This window comes from Uranotaenia lowii, chromosome 3 (assembly GCF_029784155.1).
Source record: "Uranotaenia lowii strain MFRU-FL chromosome 3, ASM2978415v1, whole genome shotgun sequence".
NCBI lineage: Eukaryota > Metazoa > Arthropoda > Insecta > Diptera > Culicidae > Uranotaenia > Uranotaenia lowii.
The window spans coordinates 176,309,480-176,322,733 of NC_073693.1; the positions used below are offsets into that span (position 1 = coordinate 176,309,480).

General features: G+C 31.4%; 1 protein-coding gene across 2 annotated transcripts in view; it reads right to left on the minus strand.

Moving 5' to 3' along the window:
• Nucleotides 1-13,254, minus strand: part of LOC129755719 (uncharacterized) — a 228,192-nt gene that overhangs the window by 72,784 nt on the left and 142,154 nt on the right. For both annotated transcript variants that reach the window (XM_055752343.1, XM_055752341.1), the window contains 2 exons: nucleotides 5,914-6,018; nucleotides 5,694-5,792 (listed from right to left, as the gene is read on the minus strand). In XM_055752343.1, coding sequence (XP_055608318.1) covers nucleotides 5,694-5,792; nucleotides 5,914-6,018 — 204 coding nt within the window. The remainder of the gene's footprint in view (nucleotides 1-5,693; nucleotides 5,793-5,913; nucleotides 6,019-13,254) is intronic.

A 13,254-nucleotide genomic window follows, 5' to 3' on the forward strand; every position in this document is an offset into this window, starting at 1 on the left:
TAGGAGGAAATACCATGCAAGAGAATCTGGCTATGAGAGTTGCTACATGAAATTCATGTTTGTCGTGACGTAATATTTAACAATGCTGTTCCATACTACGGTAAAAATACAGGCCGATATTAAAAAATATTGGAGATTCTGTTCAATTGGCATGAGAACACTATCAATGTTTTATGCCCTTACTCAACCAATATTAATACAACTGTCCTCCGGAATTCAGATACCCCTGAAGTCCCAGTTCAGTCAGGTCCTTAAACTTCCAAATAACTGTAAACCTATAACTGAAAGAAGTTACCATTTGAGATTTTACCTAAGACATTCCTAAAGCTCTGAACGTAAGTTAGAAAACCAATTGTATACAAAAAGTTCTACTGTTACTTCCCTCGATGAAGAAACTATAGAAGTATAAGCCAATTCGATAAGAAGGTGCCTTGGGAGTAAACTTACGAAATTAACGATAAGATATTTTAAAGAACATCTTTGGAACACGCACTTCAAATTTTATCTTTCAGTCGTAAACTTGTTCTTACACATTACGATCTTGGCCGGATAGGCAGGATTCGAGATGCAATGCAGCGATGCCTTCTCTGCCATCCTATACATATAATGTCGTTTTTATGAGCATAAACCGCTTGCCTCAAAGTGGCAGTTACAATGGATGGTGGAGCGCTCTACTTTCCTGAAATTGCTCCATATATGTAAGCTCATTGTGATTGGGGATTAGTTGCGTTGGGAAACGAGTTCGGCATCGCGATTGAACTTATTCGGGAAATACCGATCGCACCGGGCGGACAAAACTGAACAAAGGGTGACCAAACGAGCTTTCCAATAGCGAAACCCAGCGCGACGACAACAAAGTTCGGCTTGATGTGAATTATAAAAAAAAAATGTAAATTGATCTCGAATTAATACAGCAGCACAATAATTGGCCCAATCAGGGCGGACGATTGTGCTTAGGAGGGTGCTAAAAATTAAGGTAGTTACCACACGTCTCGAAAAAGAGAGGAAAGAATTCTTCACACCAGGGTAGGAAAAATAAAACTATTAAATTCATGCTACAACAGCTTATAACACATTGAATCGAAGAATTCCGATGCAAAGCAGAAACCGAAACAAGGTTCAACACATTGTGTGTTGTTTTGGAAATCGGCGACCGACTGGGGTGAAAATTGGAGAACCTCTTTTCCAAATCGGGTTCAATACCCGTTGATTTCAATAAAACGACATCTCTGAGAAATATGGGCTTTGAAACTTGATCAAAATTCAAATGATGAATGCATTTGTAAGTACCGTAATCCGGGGTAATATTGATCACTTTTTTCAATATTTTTCGATTATTTTTTCTGTTAAAAGGAATGTGGCATGTTTCATTTTTATTTAAACCAGTACTGGACTCCTACGAACTTAAAACATGGTTGCAGAAATTTTTGGACTACTTTAAATTTGATTTAAAAATCGATTTTGTTGCTGTTCACGAATTGATGCTTTTGGTTTACATTGATCAATTTCCATTTTAACGGTTTTATCGAGTTTTTTTTATCATAAAGGATACAAAACACCTTCATAATTGTTTATAAATTCTAATTTATCAATTTTACCTTGATTTTTAACGTTTTCTTTTAAAAACATTTATGATCGAAAAAAAAACAATGATGCTGCATACATCTAGGGGCAAAAATTATAATAATTGCTAAGCTAAATAGTTTTAACTTTAAAATATAAATGAAATTTTACCTTCACACATTTCCCTTAGCCTTCCCACTATTTCCATTTTCATTTATTCTTCAAATTTAATCATTTTATGGGATTCCTATCCATTTTTCCAATAAGGGCTTACTCTTGGAAAATATCCTTACTTTTTTAATATCAAAAATTTATCATTGAATAACTTTAAAAATAGCACTTTAACTATACATATACAATGAATAAAAGTTGTTCTTGCACATTCAACCACCCGTTTGCTTCTAATTTCTGTTTGGTATCATAAGGAGAGCTGTTTGTTTGCGAGCCTTGAAAAAAATAGATATTTTGAGATTTTGAAATTACATTTTTACTAACAAAAAAAAAACTTCAAATACAATCCAAAATTTGTCTATTTGAAACTCATTAAATAGGCTTTTAAACGCAGAAAAAAGTTTTCAAGAATTCAAACTAAGGCTATGATCATTTAGTATCCGGGCACTTTATTTTGGTGATAGCTGCGTTAATAGAGCTCGGATATGCAAAAATTTAGTAGCGTTTTGTTGGTTATAAAAAGGACTATCTTTACTATTTTTGATAGATTTTTAAGTTTACGTGTGTATGAGATATTTACTATGCAAAAAGACATGATAAAAATAATTTTGCACAAATTTGCTCCTTTTGCGCATTTTGTGCCTCGAAAATTCTTCATTGTTGACTCGAAAGCTCATGAACTGTTGATTTTTTCTGATTTTTTTTTCGTACCAAATGGTTATTAAGTATAATGAGCCACTCTAGGATCCACACGAAGTTCAAATCAACTATCGGAGTGCAACTCTTGATCTTAAATATGGTGAAAAGTTTATGGTTATTTGGGATAACTGAATGAAGACTCCCTACATAATGCAAAAAATCCATTTCCGGCAGAGGCAAAAAGTTTTGCCTGACTAGTAGACACCAAGTAAATAACTAATAATGATCAGATCCAAAGATCGCAATCTGTGCATCCGGTTTCCACGCAATACGACAGATGTGTTCTGATGGACAAAAAATTTATGTTAAAACCGGATTTAAGAGATCAATTTCTTCGAGATGCCTACTCATGAAAAGGTTCCAACCAGATTCCAATTGCTTTTTTCAGGTGAGTTTGTGTAAAATATCATGATTTTGCAAAGGTTTTGGTTCTGTGGTAAAAAAAATAAATCAAAACATGACTGAAAAAAGTGTGCAAAGATAAAAAAGAGATTTTATGAAAAAGTTAGAGTATTTCTTGAAATCATTGATAAATATTTTTTTTATATTTTTAGTTTAAATGTCATATTAACACCTTCATTTCCTCCATAGAAAGTTTTTCGATCAAATGAATAGTTTTTAAAATACACACGTTTGTAACTGCCCGGATACTAAATGATCATAGCCTTATAGACTGAGTTAATGATGTTAATGTGGATTAATTCATTGTTGGTCAAAGTTAACCCGTTTTACGGTACTCGTCAAATTCACGCTTGATTATATCTCGGTTATTGTTAAGATTTTATCACCTTTTTTTTTTTTAAATCATTCAGAAACCTTTTCCAGGACCTTAATTTCCTTTCAAAAGCGTAGAGCGTCTTTGATCATGATATTCTTTTATGGATTATGTTATGTTATATAGGTATTTCATACTTAATATGAAAATGCAATTGAACTGTTTACTTTAGCTTTGTACTGTAAAATCGTCATTTGGATTTTAAAAACACTTGTTATAATCGACATAAGTATTTTAACGTGATTATGCGAAACATATACCTAAAGATGTGGGTGAATTTAACGTTTTTGAAAAAAAAAATTATCTTTGATTTCTTTGTTTGATTTTTTATTTGAAAGGGTGGCGTGCGCAATCCTGATATTAATATTGCCTGAATGGATAATTTTGGAAGATCAAAGTGAAATTCTGCTAGGTTTGCTTTAAAATGTGTAAAAAGGATTAAGATTTCTGTTTTTCTGCATTGAAAAACAAAGATTATCTGTCCATAAAACAATTATTGTAACACCCTTTAAGAGTCAAGTTTAGCAAATTTCAAAATATTTTTCGAAAAGGTGAACTTTTAAGTTATTTCAAAGTGTTAAAATTGAAATCTGTAGAGGAATTTTTTTTTGATGCATTTTTCTTTGAACTCTTTTTCAAAATCGTCATAAGAGATAACGGCTGTTAAATTTCTTTAAAAACTTAATTCATTTTAATAAGATGTAGACTATAAAATTTACATTCTACGTGTTTTTATTTCAAGAAAAATCTTTAAATCTTTAAAGAAAAGAATAGTTTGAAATAAAATCGGTCGTTTGTGTTTAGTAATCTTTGATAATTACATCTCATGTTCAAAATTTATTGAAACAAAACGTTTCCACCACTGAAAATAATATAAATTATTGATGAAGGACAATAGAAATACTTTTTTCCACTTTTATTTTTAGTTCGCCAAATTCCCGCTTTCGCCATATTCACGGTGGAATTTTTTTCGACTGTGATAAAGTCGAAAAACTACTGTAGTTTGGATTTTTTTCATTGTTATCATAGGTTATGTTCGTATTAACAAGCACATTTATCACATACATTCAGGCGCAGTTTGATACTAGCATACAGTTAAAGCAGAAAATTTGATGTTCCTGATTGAATCGATTTTTTCCTAAATTTTAGCAAACAACTCTTATTTTCCCGGTTTTTTTTTATTTTAAGGGAAAGATGCATGTTTAGTAGACTGAGTCGATTTGGGGTCATTTTTGAAATTCTCAAACCCTGGGGTCTAAAAAGCTTCGTCTTGATCCAAAACTCATCCATGATTTTTTGTAGAATTTTTAAGTAACGTTTACATGAGTAAATTTGAACTTTTAGGTTTGTATGGGAAAATTGAATATTTTGCACTGAAAAATCAACCCCATTTTTGTTTCTACTGTGGAACCGAGCCAGCTGACAGCTTTTGTGTTAATTTATAAAATTCCCAAAGGAAATTTTCTGCTGAACAACATTGTCCAAGATCGTAACTGGGTAACTTTTTAGGCAAAACAGTTATTAGCTGTTTAACAGAGGTTTGTCTTTTCGCATCGATAAACATTAAATTCAATTGACATCACTGCTGGAGCCTCGCGGATTATTGCATGAAAAGTAGCCATGCACTCGCTAGGCACCCTGCAGGGATGTCAATTGAATTTATTGTTTATCAATGCGGTTAGACATACCTCTGTTAAACAGCTAATAACTGTTTTGCCAAATAAGTTACGAAGTTACGGTCAACGACAAAGTTGTTCAGCGGAAAATTTCCTTTAGGAATTTCATAAATTGGCACAAAAGCTGTCAGCTGGCTCGGTTCCACAGAAGAAACAAAAATGATGTTGATTTTTCAGTACAAAAAACTCAATTTTCCCATACAAACCTAAAAGTTCAAATTTACTCATGTAAACGTTACTTAAAAATTCTACAAAAAATCATGGATGAGTTTTGGATCAAGACGAACCTTTTCAGACCCCAGGGTTTGAGAAATTAAAAAATGACCCCAAATCGACTCAGTCTAATATTTAGTTAATTGAATTTTCCGTTCGTAATTCATAAGAAATTCAGGTCATGCTCATCGTCGCTCTTATCCTGATCTTAATTTTTAATGCCACTTTTTGGAGCCAGTTTTTCAAGAAATATAAATGCATGACAGCACCACGAAATTTTGCCTCGGTGACCAAAACCAAGATCCTGAGATCGACCATTACATGTTAGCCTGATCTGATTCATCCTGATTGTATTTTGCAAAGCTTCCTGAATTTGGGGGAAAAACACTGATTGCCGAATTGCCCTTTCAATCCTGGTTAAACTAATAAAAAGGGATGGTTTGTTTAGATGTCCTGCACCACTTTGGACTAAGGACTGGCTTTGCATTGAGAAGCGCAAGCCGTCCTTGATACTAAATATTTAAATCTAACCCATAGATGTTAGTTTTTCCTGTACTGTTGATATAATACGATTTATTAAATCCGTTGCAACTTACCTCGAACGTCGTCAACGCAAATTCCCAGATCTTCTCGGTACGTGGTCAAGTGTGACAAACACTGACATTTGCATTCGATGGGCGAGACGGATGAGATTTCTGTGAATTTGTTACAAAGTAAGAAGCAAGTTAGTTAGAGCGCCAAAAACTAACAAATTGTAAAAAAAAACTAACATATTTGCCTTAAGTAAACAGTGCCTTTGCGAAGCTAAAATCATACCTGATCCGATGATAGCATTTTGTCCATTGCTGCCAGAACTGATCCAAAGGTTAGCGGTGCCACTCGATAAACCAACACAAGTGTCGGTATCGCATTTTTCATTATCTGTAAATTGTAATAAGAGAAGGGATTAGAGTTAAAAAAAAAATAAGATGGACTCATTAAAAATTGCAAAAAGTTATTATATTCTCAAGAATGTTCGACAGATAAATGGTTCAACCAGTAGTGAGCTCAGCAATTTTATGACATTCGAATTACAAAAACCAACATCGAACATTTTGTTCGTTCCGCTAAAAACTACCTAATATTGATCAATTTTTGTCATACCGTAAACTGGAGGAACTTTGATCACTTTTTTCATTCATTTTTAAATATTTTGGAAGGGGTTGCTTTTTCATATTACCTAAAAATTTTAAAACACTTACTGAAGTGAGGAGTATAAAACATCTTCATTGATTGCAGTAAGTTCAAACGACATTGGTGGTTATAATTAAATGATTGTTTCAAAACCAGATTTGAGTCTAGGGGTAACTTTGATCACTATGGTTTTTACATACCTCAACATCTTCAAAATTACTTTTATGGTGCCATTTAGCAAAGAAGCCATAAACATTAATAACAGTAATTTTTGTTAGGATTCAATAATTTTTCCACCTTTTTTATTCAAAAACATTTATTATCAAAAGATGGATAATATTGCTGCATACATCTAGGGGAAAAAATTATAAACATTTCTACTTGTAGTTTTTCGTTTGAATTTTCATTGTTATTTTTGTCATTTTTGTCATTTTTGTCATTTTTGACATTTTTGTCATATTTTGTCATTTTTGTCAGTTTTGTCATTTTTGTCATTTACGCCATGACAAACATTTTTGTCATTTTTGTCATTTTTATCATTTTTGTCATTTTTGTCATGTTTGTCATTTTTTGTCATTTTTGTCATTTTTGTCATTTTCTCATTTTTGTCGTTTTTGTCATTTTCTCATTTTTGTCATTTTTGTCATTCTTGTCATTTTTGTCATATTTGTCATTTTTGTCATTTTTGTCATTTTTGTCATTTTTGTCATTTTTGTCATTTTTGTCATTTTTGTCATTTTTGTCATTTTTGTCATTTTTGTCATTTTTGTCATTTTTGTCATTTTTGTCATTTTTGTCATTTTTGTCATTTTTGTCATTTTTGTCATTTTTGTCATTTTTGTCATTTTTGTCATTTTTGTCATTTTTGTCATTTTTGTCATTTTTGTCATTTTTGTCATTTTTGTCATTTTTGTCATATTTGTCATTTTTGTCATTTTTGTCATTTTTGTCATTTTTGTCATTTTTGTCATTTTTGTCATTTTTGTCATTTTTGTCATTTTTGTCATTTTTGTCATTTTTGTCATTTTTGTCATTTTTGTCATTTTTGTCATTTTTGTCATTTTTGTCATTTTTGTCATTTTTGTCATTTTTGTCATTTTTGTCATTTTTGTCATTTTTGTCATATTTGTCATTTTTGACATTTTTGACATTTTTGTCATTTTTGTCATGTTTGTCATTTTTGTCATTTTTGTCATTTTTGTCATTTTTGTCATTTTTGTCATTTTTGTCATTTTTGTCATTTTTGTCATTTTTGTCATTTTTGTCATTTTTGTCATTTTTGTCATTTTTGTCATTTTTGTCATTTTTGTCATATTTGTCATTTTTGTCATATTTGTCATTTTTGTCATTTTTGTAATTTTTGTCATTTTTGTCATTTTTGTCATTTTTGTCATTTTTGTCATTTTTGTCATTTTTGTCATTTTTGTCATTTTTGTCATTTTTGTCATTTTTGTCATTTTTGTCATTTTTGTCATTTTTGTCAGTTTTGTCATTTTTGTCATTTACGCCATGACAAACATTTTTGTCATTTTTGTCATTTTTGTCATTTTTATCATTTTTGTCATTTTTGTCATGTTTGTCATTTTTTGTCATTTTTGTCATTTTTGTCATTTTTGTCATTTTCTCATTTTTGTCGTTTTTGTCATTTTCTCATTTTTGTCATTTTTGTCATTTTTGTCATTTTTGTCATATTTGTCATTTTTGTCATATTTGTCATTTTTGTCATTTTTGTAATTTTTGTCATTTTTGTCATTTTTGTCATTTTTGTCATTTTTGTCATTTTTGTCATTTTTGTCATTTTTGTCATTTTTGTCATTTTTGTCATTTTTGTCATTTTTGTCATTTTTGTCATTTTTGTCATTTTCGTCATTTTCGTCATTTTTGTCATTTTTGTCATTTTTGTCATTTTTGTCATTTTTGTCATTTTTGTCATTTTTGTCATTTTTGTCATTTTTGTCATTTTTGTCATTTTTGTCATTTTTGTCATATTTGTCATTTTTGACATTTTTGTCATTTTTGTCATGTTTGTCATTTTTGTCATTTTTGTCATTTTTGTCATTTTTGTCATTTTTGTCATTTTTGTCATTTTTGTCATTTTTGTCATTTTTGTCATTTTTGTCATTTTTGTCATTTTTGTCATTTTTGTCATTTTTGTCATTTTTGTCATTTTTGTCATATTTGTCATTTTTGTCATATTTGTCATTTTTGTCATTTTTGTAATTTTTGTAATTTTTGTCATTTTTGTCATTTTTGTCATTTTTGTCATTTTTGTCATTTTTGTCATTTTTGTCATTTTTGTCATTTTTGTCATTTTTGTCATTTTTGTCATTTTTGTCATTTTTGTCATTTTCGTCATTTTTGTCATTTTTGTCATTTTTGTCATTTTTGTCATTTTTGTCATTTTTGTCATTTTTGTCATTTTTGTCATTTTTGTCATTTTTGTCATTTTTGTCATTTTTGTCATTTTTGTCATTTTTGTCATTTTTGTCATTTTTGTCATTTTTGTCATTTTTGTCATTTTTGTCATTTTTGTCATTTTTGTCATTTTTGTCATTTTTGTCATTTTTGTCATTTTTGTCATTTTTGTCATTTTTGTCATTTTTGTCATTTTTGTCATTTTTGTCATTTTTGTCATATTTGACATTTTTGACATTTTTGACATTTTTGTCATTTTTGTCATTTTTGTCATGTTTGTCATTTTTGTCATTTTTGTCATTTTTGTCATTTTTGTCATTTTTGTCATTTTTGTCATTTTTGTCATTTTTGTCATTTTTGTCATTTTTGTCATTTTCGTCATTTTTGTCATTTTTGTCATTTTTGTCATTTTTGTCATTTTTGTCATTTTTGTCATTTTTGTCATTTTTGTCATTTTTGTCATTTTTGTCATTTTTGTCATTTTTGTCATTTTTGTCATTTTTGTCATTTTTGTCATTTTTGTCATTTTTGTCATTTTTGTCATTTTTGTCATTTTTGTCATTTTTGTCATTTTTGTCATTTTTGTCATTTTTGTCATTTTTGTCATTTTTGTCATTTTTGTCATTTTTGTCATTTTTGTCATTTTTGTCATTTTTGTCATTTTTGTCATTTTTGTCATTTTTTTTTTTATCAATTTTGTTAAATTTTTGATATTCGTCTCTTCCATTCATATGATTATTTACGCAACTTTTGCCATTTTTTGTTTTTTCTCTCATTTGACCAGCAAGCATGAAGTCGGCTGACTTAAGGCAATGTACCTATCCACTTCTATTGCTGCAACGATATATCAGAACAAGCTTCAAAATCTTCGAGGAAACTGGACCTAATAATTGTTCTGCTTGCAACCTTCAATGAGCAACAACAAAAAACTACAATCTAGGTTGTTCCACCTGCTTAAAGATCAATGTGCTACTCTGGTGTTGAACTGTTTTTATCTGCGTAGAAACGCATCAACCTGTACGTTATTATACATTTTATCTTTAATCTTTTGCAAGTGTCCATATTTGTGCTATTTAATGATTCAATTACATCTCAATCCTGGCAATAAATCGATCGAAATTATGGTTTATCAGCTCCTAGTTGAGCAATAATACATACTATCGAAATATAGAATTACGTTCGCCAAGCCTATGCGTAAGCGATGGGATGCTAACGAGTGATGATGATGATGATCCACGAAGGAAAACAAAATGATGATCATTATATGATAATCAGTGGTTTTTATGAGCTGTCTTGAGCTGCCCGATCTTGAAAGTCTGTTGCATGAAGGCCCGAGCCAGAAAACCTCATGAACAAGTAATATAATACAAACTTGGTCCGGTACACAGGAAACCGCAATGAAAAAGAAAACATCCACCGGGCCGTATGACATGACATGCTGCTGGCCTCCGACCACACGGTTGACGAAATTCGGTGTAAAGTTTTATGCTAATTGCTTTTCTTCGGCAGCTTTTCATTAATGGTTCGCTACTGGACACGGTTTTTGACTTTTTTTTATATTTATTTGTAGGTACTTTGTGCTTCTAGAGTTCATTGTTTGACCGAGTGTCGACACTCGAGTTATTTATGGGAGTGATAAATTCTACTCTGTATGCAAATTTTCGCGACACTTTCAGATTTTTCCTACAATGTGCAAGTTAATTGAATGATGAAAGTAAATAGGTTAGCTATCCCAACTTGTCGTGGGAATGATCGATTGATGCCGCTTTGTTGCGGTATAGAAGAAAAATTAAAAAAAAAATTGTTTCCCGTTTCCAGAACATCAAATCTTTAAGGAATTTTCGGAAAGCATCAATTGTTGAAACTCCTGTTTTATCCAATATCTGGTGTTTTCAAAAATCTATTGTTGAACCAGTTTTTAAGAAGATCAAAATTTGTAATCCTGAAAACAATAAGATTCAAAACTGAGTTAGGGAATACCGAGCTCTTATCATAATTCGGTATTTTATTTTCGTCCAACTCGTATATATAGATTTGATTAATTCCTGAATAAGAGCAGCGAATCCATTCACATAACATTAAGCGTACACCTTTCGAGGATATGATGGCTAACATCATACTAGAAATAAAGATCAGTCAATAAAGTTCACGATTAAAAACCAGTTGATAGTTAGGAATCACCCGACTCATTTAATCGTGTTTTTTGCAACAACAAAAGGAGATACTTTATAAATATTAAAAAAATTGAAAATTGACAACAACAACTTCTATATTTTCTCCAGTAACAACCAATTGAATTGTTGTAATATAGGGTGTCCCATTATGTATAAGCACGATTTAGATACAACTCGGCTCATTCATGAAGACGTTCAAATAGCTGATTTCTGCTGGTATTGTTGTATATAGCTTAACTTGAATTTCTGTGCATCGTGAGCTCCAGTTTTCATAACTTTCAAGAAAATGAAAAGCATTTTTCCGGAAAAGCGCGAAAGTGCCGTGCATTAATGTGGTTTTTCCTCAATATTTAGCTAAGTCATATGAACGAAAATGGAAGAATCATGCATTGAAGCGATCCAAACTGCTATTCGGCAGTATAGAGAGGGAACCAGCTTTCGTCTAGAAAAATCTGGGCGAAAACCGGGTCTGGGAGTTTTGTCCCACTCCGACCAACGTCATGCGTGCTTACGCCAGTAAGAAAACTGCATCCGTTCAGGACGTGGTCAAAACGTGGATCCCGCTTCCGGGTGACAAGGTATCGCACTGTTGGGAATGACCAAATTGGTGACAAGACGGAGACATCAATGTTTAAAGAAAAATCTGGGAAAATGTAATGGTTTTTCAACCCTATATACCGTATAACTCACAAAAAAGCGAATATTTAAGGTTCAAAAACACTTTTCTTGATATTAACTTGATTTAAAAACTTATACTTTAAGGTAGGGGAGAATGAGGATACTTGATCCCTGGGGATACTTGATTCCTTAGCTATGTATATCTCCAAACTGGAATGTCGCAAATGGAACAAAACAGTAATGGTTGAAGCTCAAAAAATTTTAGCAAAATAAGTTTTTGGGTTATTGAACTTTGTTTGAAAAATTTCACAAAATGTGACTTGAAGATATTTTATCATCATTTTAAAATATTCCTAACATGGAAATATTATAACAAAAATATTTATTCCAATACATCAATCTTTCAAGTGTAAAATGAACTTCAAAATACAATATTTTCAAAGCGATAGAAAACTCCCAACTTTTTTCAGAAAAAGTTTTCTAAAATGTTGATTTTGGGTACAATTGATCCCTAATATATGCAGGTATGATCCCGGTATATTCTTCTTCTCAATGGATCGTGGTCATTGCTGATTACGAGTTACTAATATCCAATAGCTAATGTTCATCCATCAATTATCTGAAGAAAAGGGCTAAAACAATAGATTTTCTCTTGTTTATAAAAAATTGCGCCTGTAAGTATGCAATGTCATAAGGTTTGAGAATAAGCTATAGATTTTTTTTTTCTGACAATAATAGATTGTGAAATGAGAACAAACATGACCAAAATAGTCAATTAACATTCTATCTTGGGGTTTTGTTTGATTTTTCCATGGATTAGGGCTTCCTGAATAAAGGATCAAGTCTTCCCTAACTTCAAAAATATCGCAATTTCTTTACTCCCACGAAAATGCTTCTAGTTCATCTACGGGTTCAAGTATCCTTCTAATTTCAGGAGCATAGAAACTTGAAGTTACACGCTGTCAGAAAATGTAAAAGAGTGCGAGTTGCTAATTTTTTCCAGAAAGATATGGTGAAAATAAGAAAATGGGATCAAGTATCCCCACTCTCCCCTGTATAGATAAACATATTAAGGAACAATAATATGATGTGTCCACTTTCGTTCTCAACTTCTCTCTCCAGGCAGTGTTTGCTCTTGCCACCGTTACAGCTAAATGTTGTTAACCCTACATTTCATGATTTTTTATTTTTCGTTAAAAATCATGTCAAACAGTTGCAAATTTTGTGTACATCAAGAAAAAAGATTAACATTAAATACAATTTTTCACTTTTTTTCATACTTTGATTGTTGCAAATTTGTTACTTTATGAAACGAAGGGTTAATAACTTATCTGCAATAACACCAAGATCTCGAATGGACTCAACTTTTTCAATAGTTCTGTTATCAGCTGTTAGTGATGCGAAATTACTACCCTACTTCTGGTGAACGTAATTGTGACGCACACGGAACAGTTCCTAGCATTCGGCAACACTGCAGCTTTGACGGACCAACAGCACCCCTGCATGACTACCATTGTTCATTTTCAGAACATAGTTAAGAACCGTGGAGAGAGAATCGTCCGATTGTAAGCGGATTTGTAATTATTTTTAAAATGTGTGTTGAAAGAAGTGAAAGCACGTAGTTTGGAAAAGTGAAAAAAAAATTAAACAAAACCGAAAAAATATCGGCATCAGGGCTCCTCAGATGAGGCCTCACAACTCGAATAATGCATATATACAACGTCGAGTGGGTTCTTCAAACCCGATTACCGTCCTCATTGACTATGGATCAGACGTA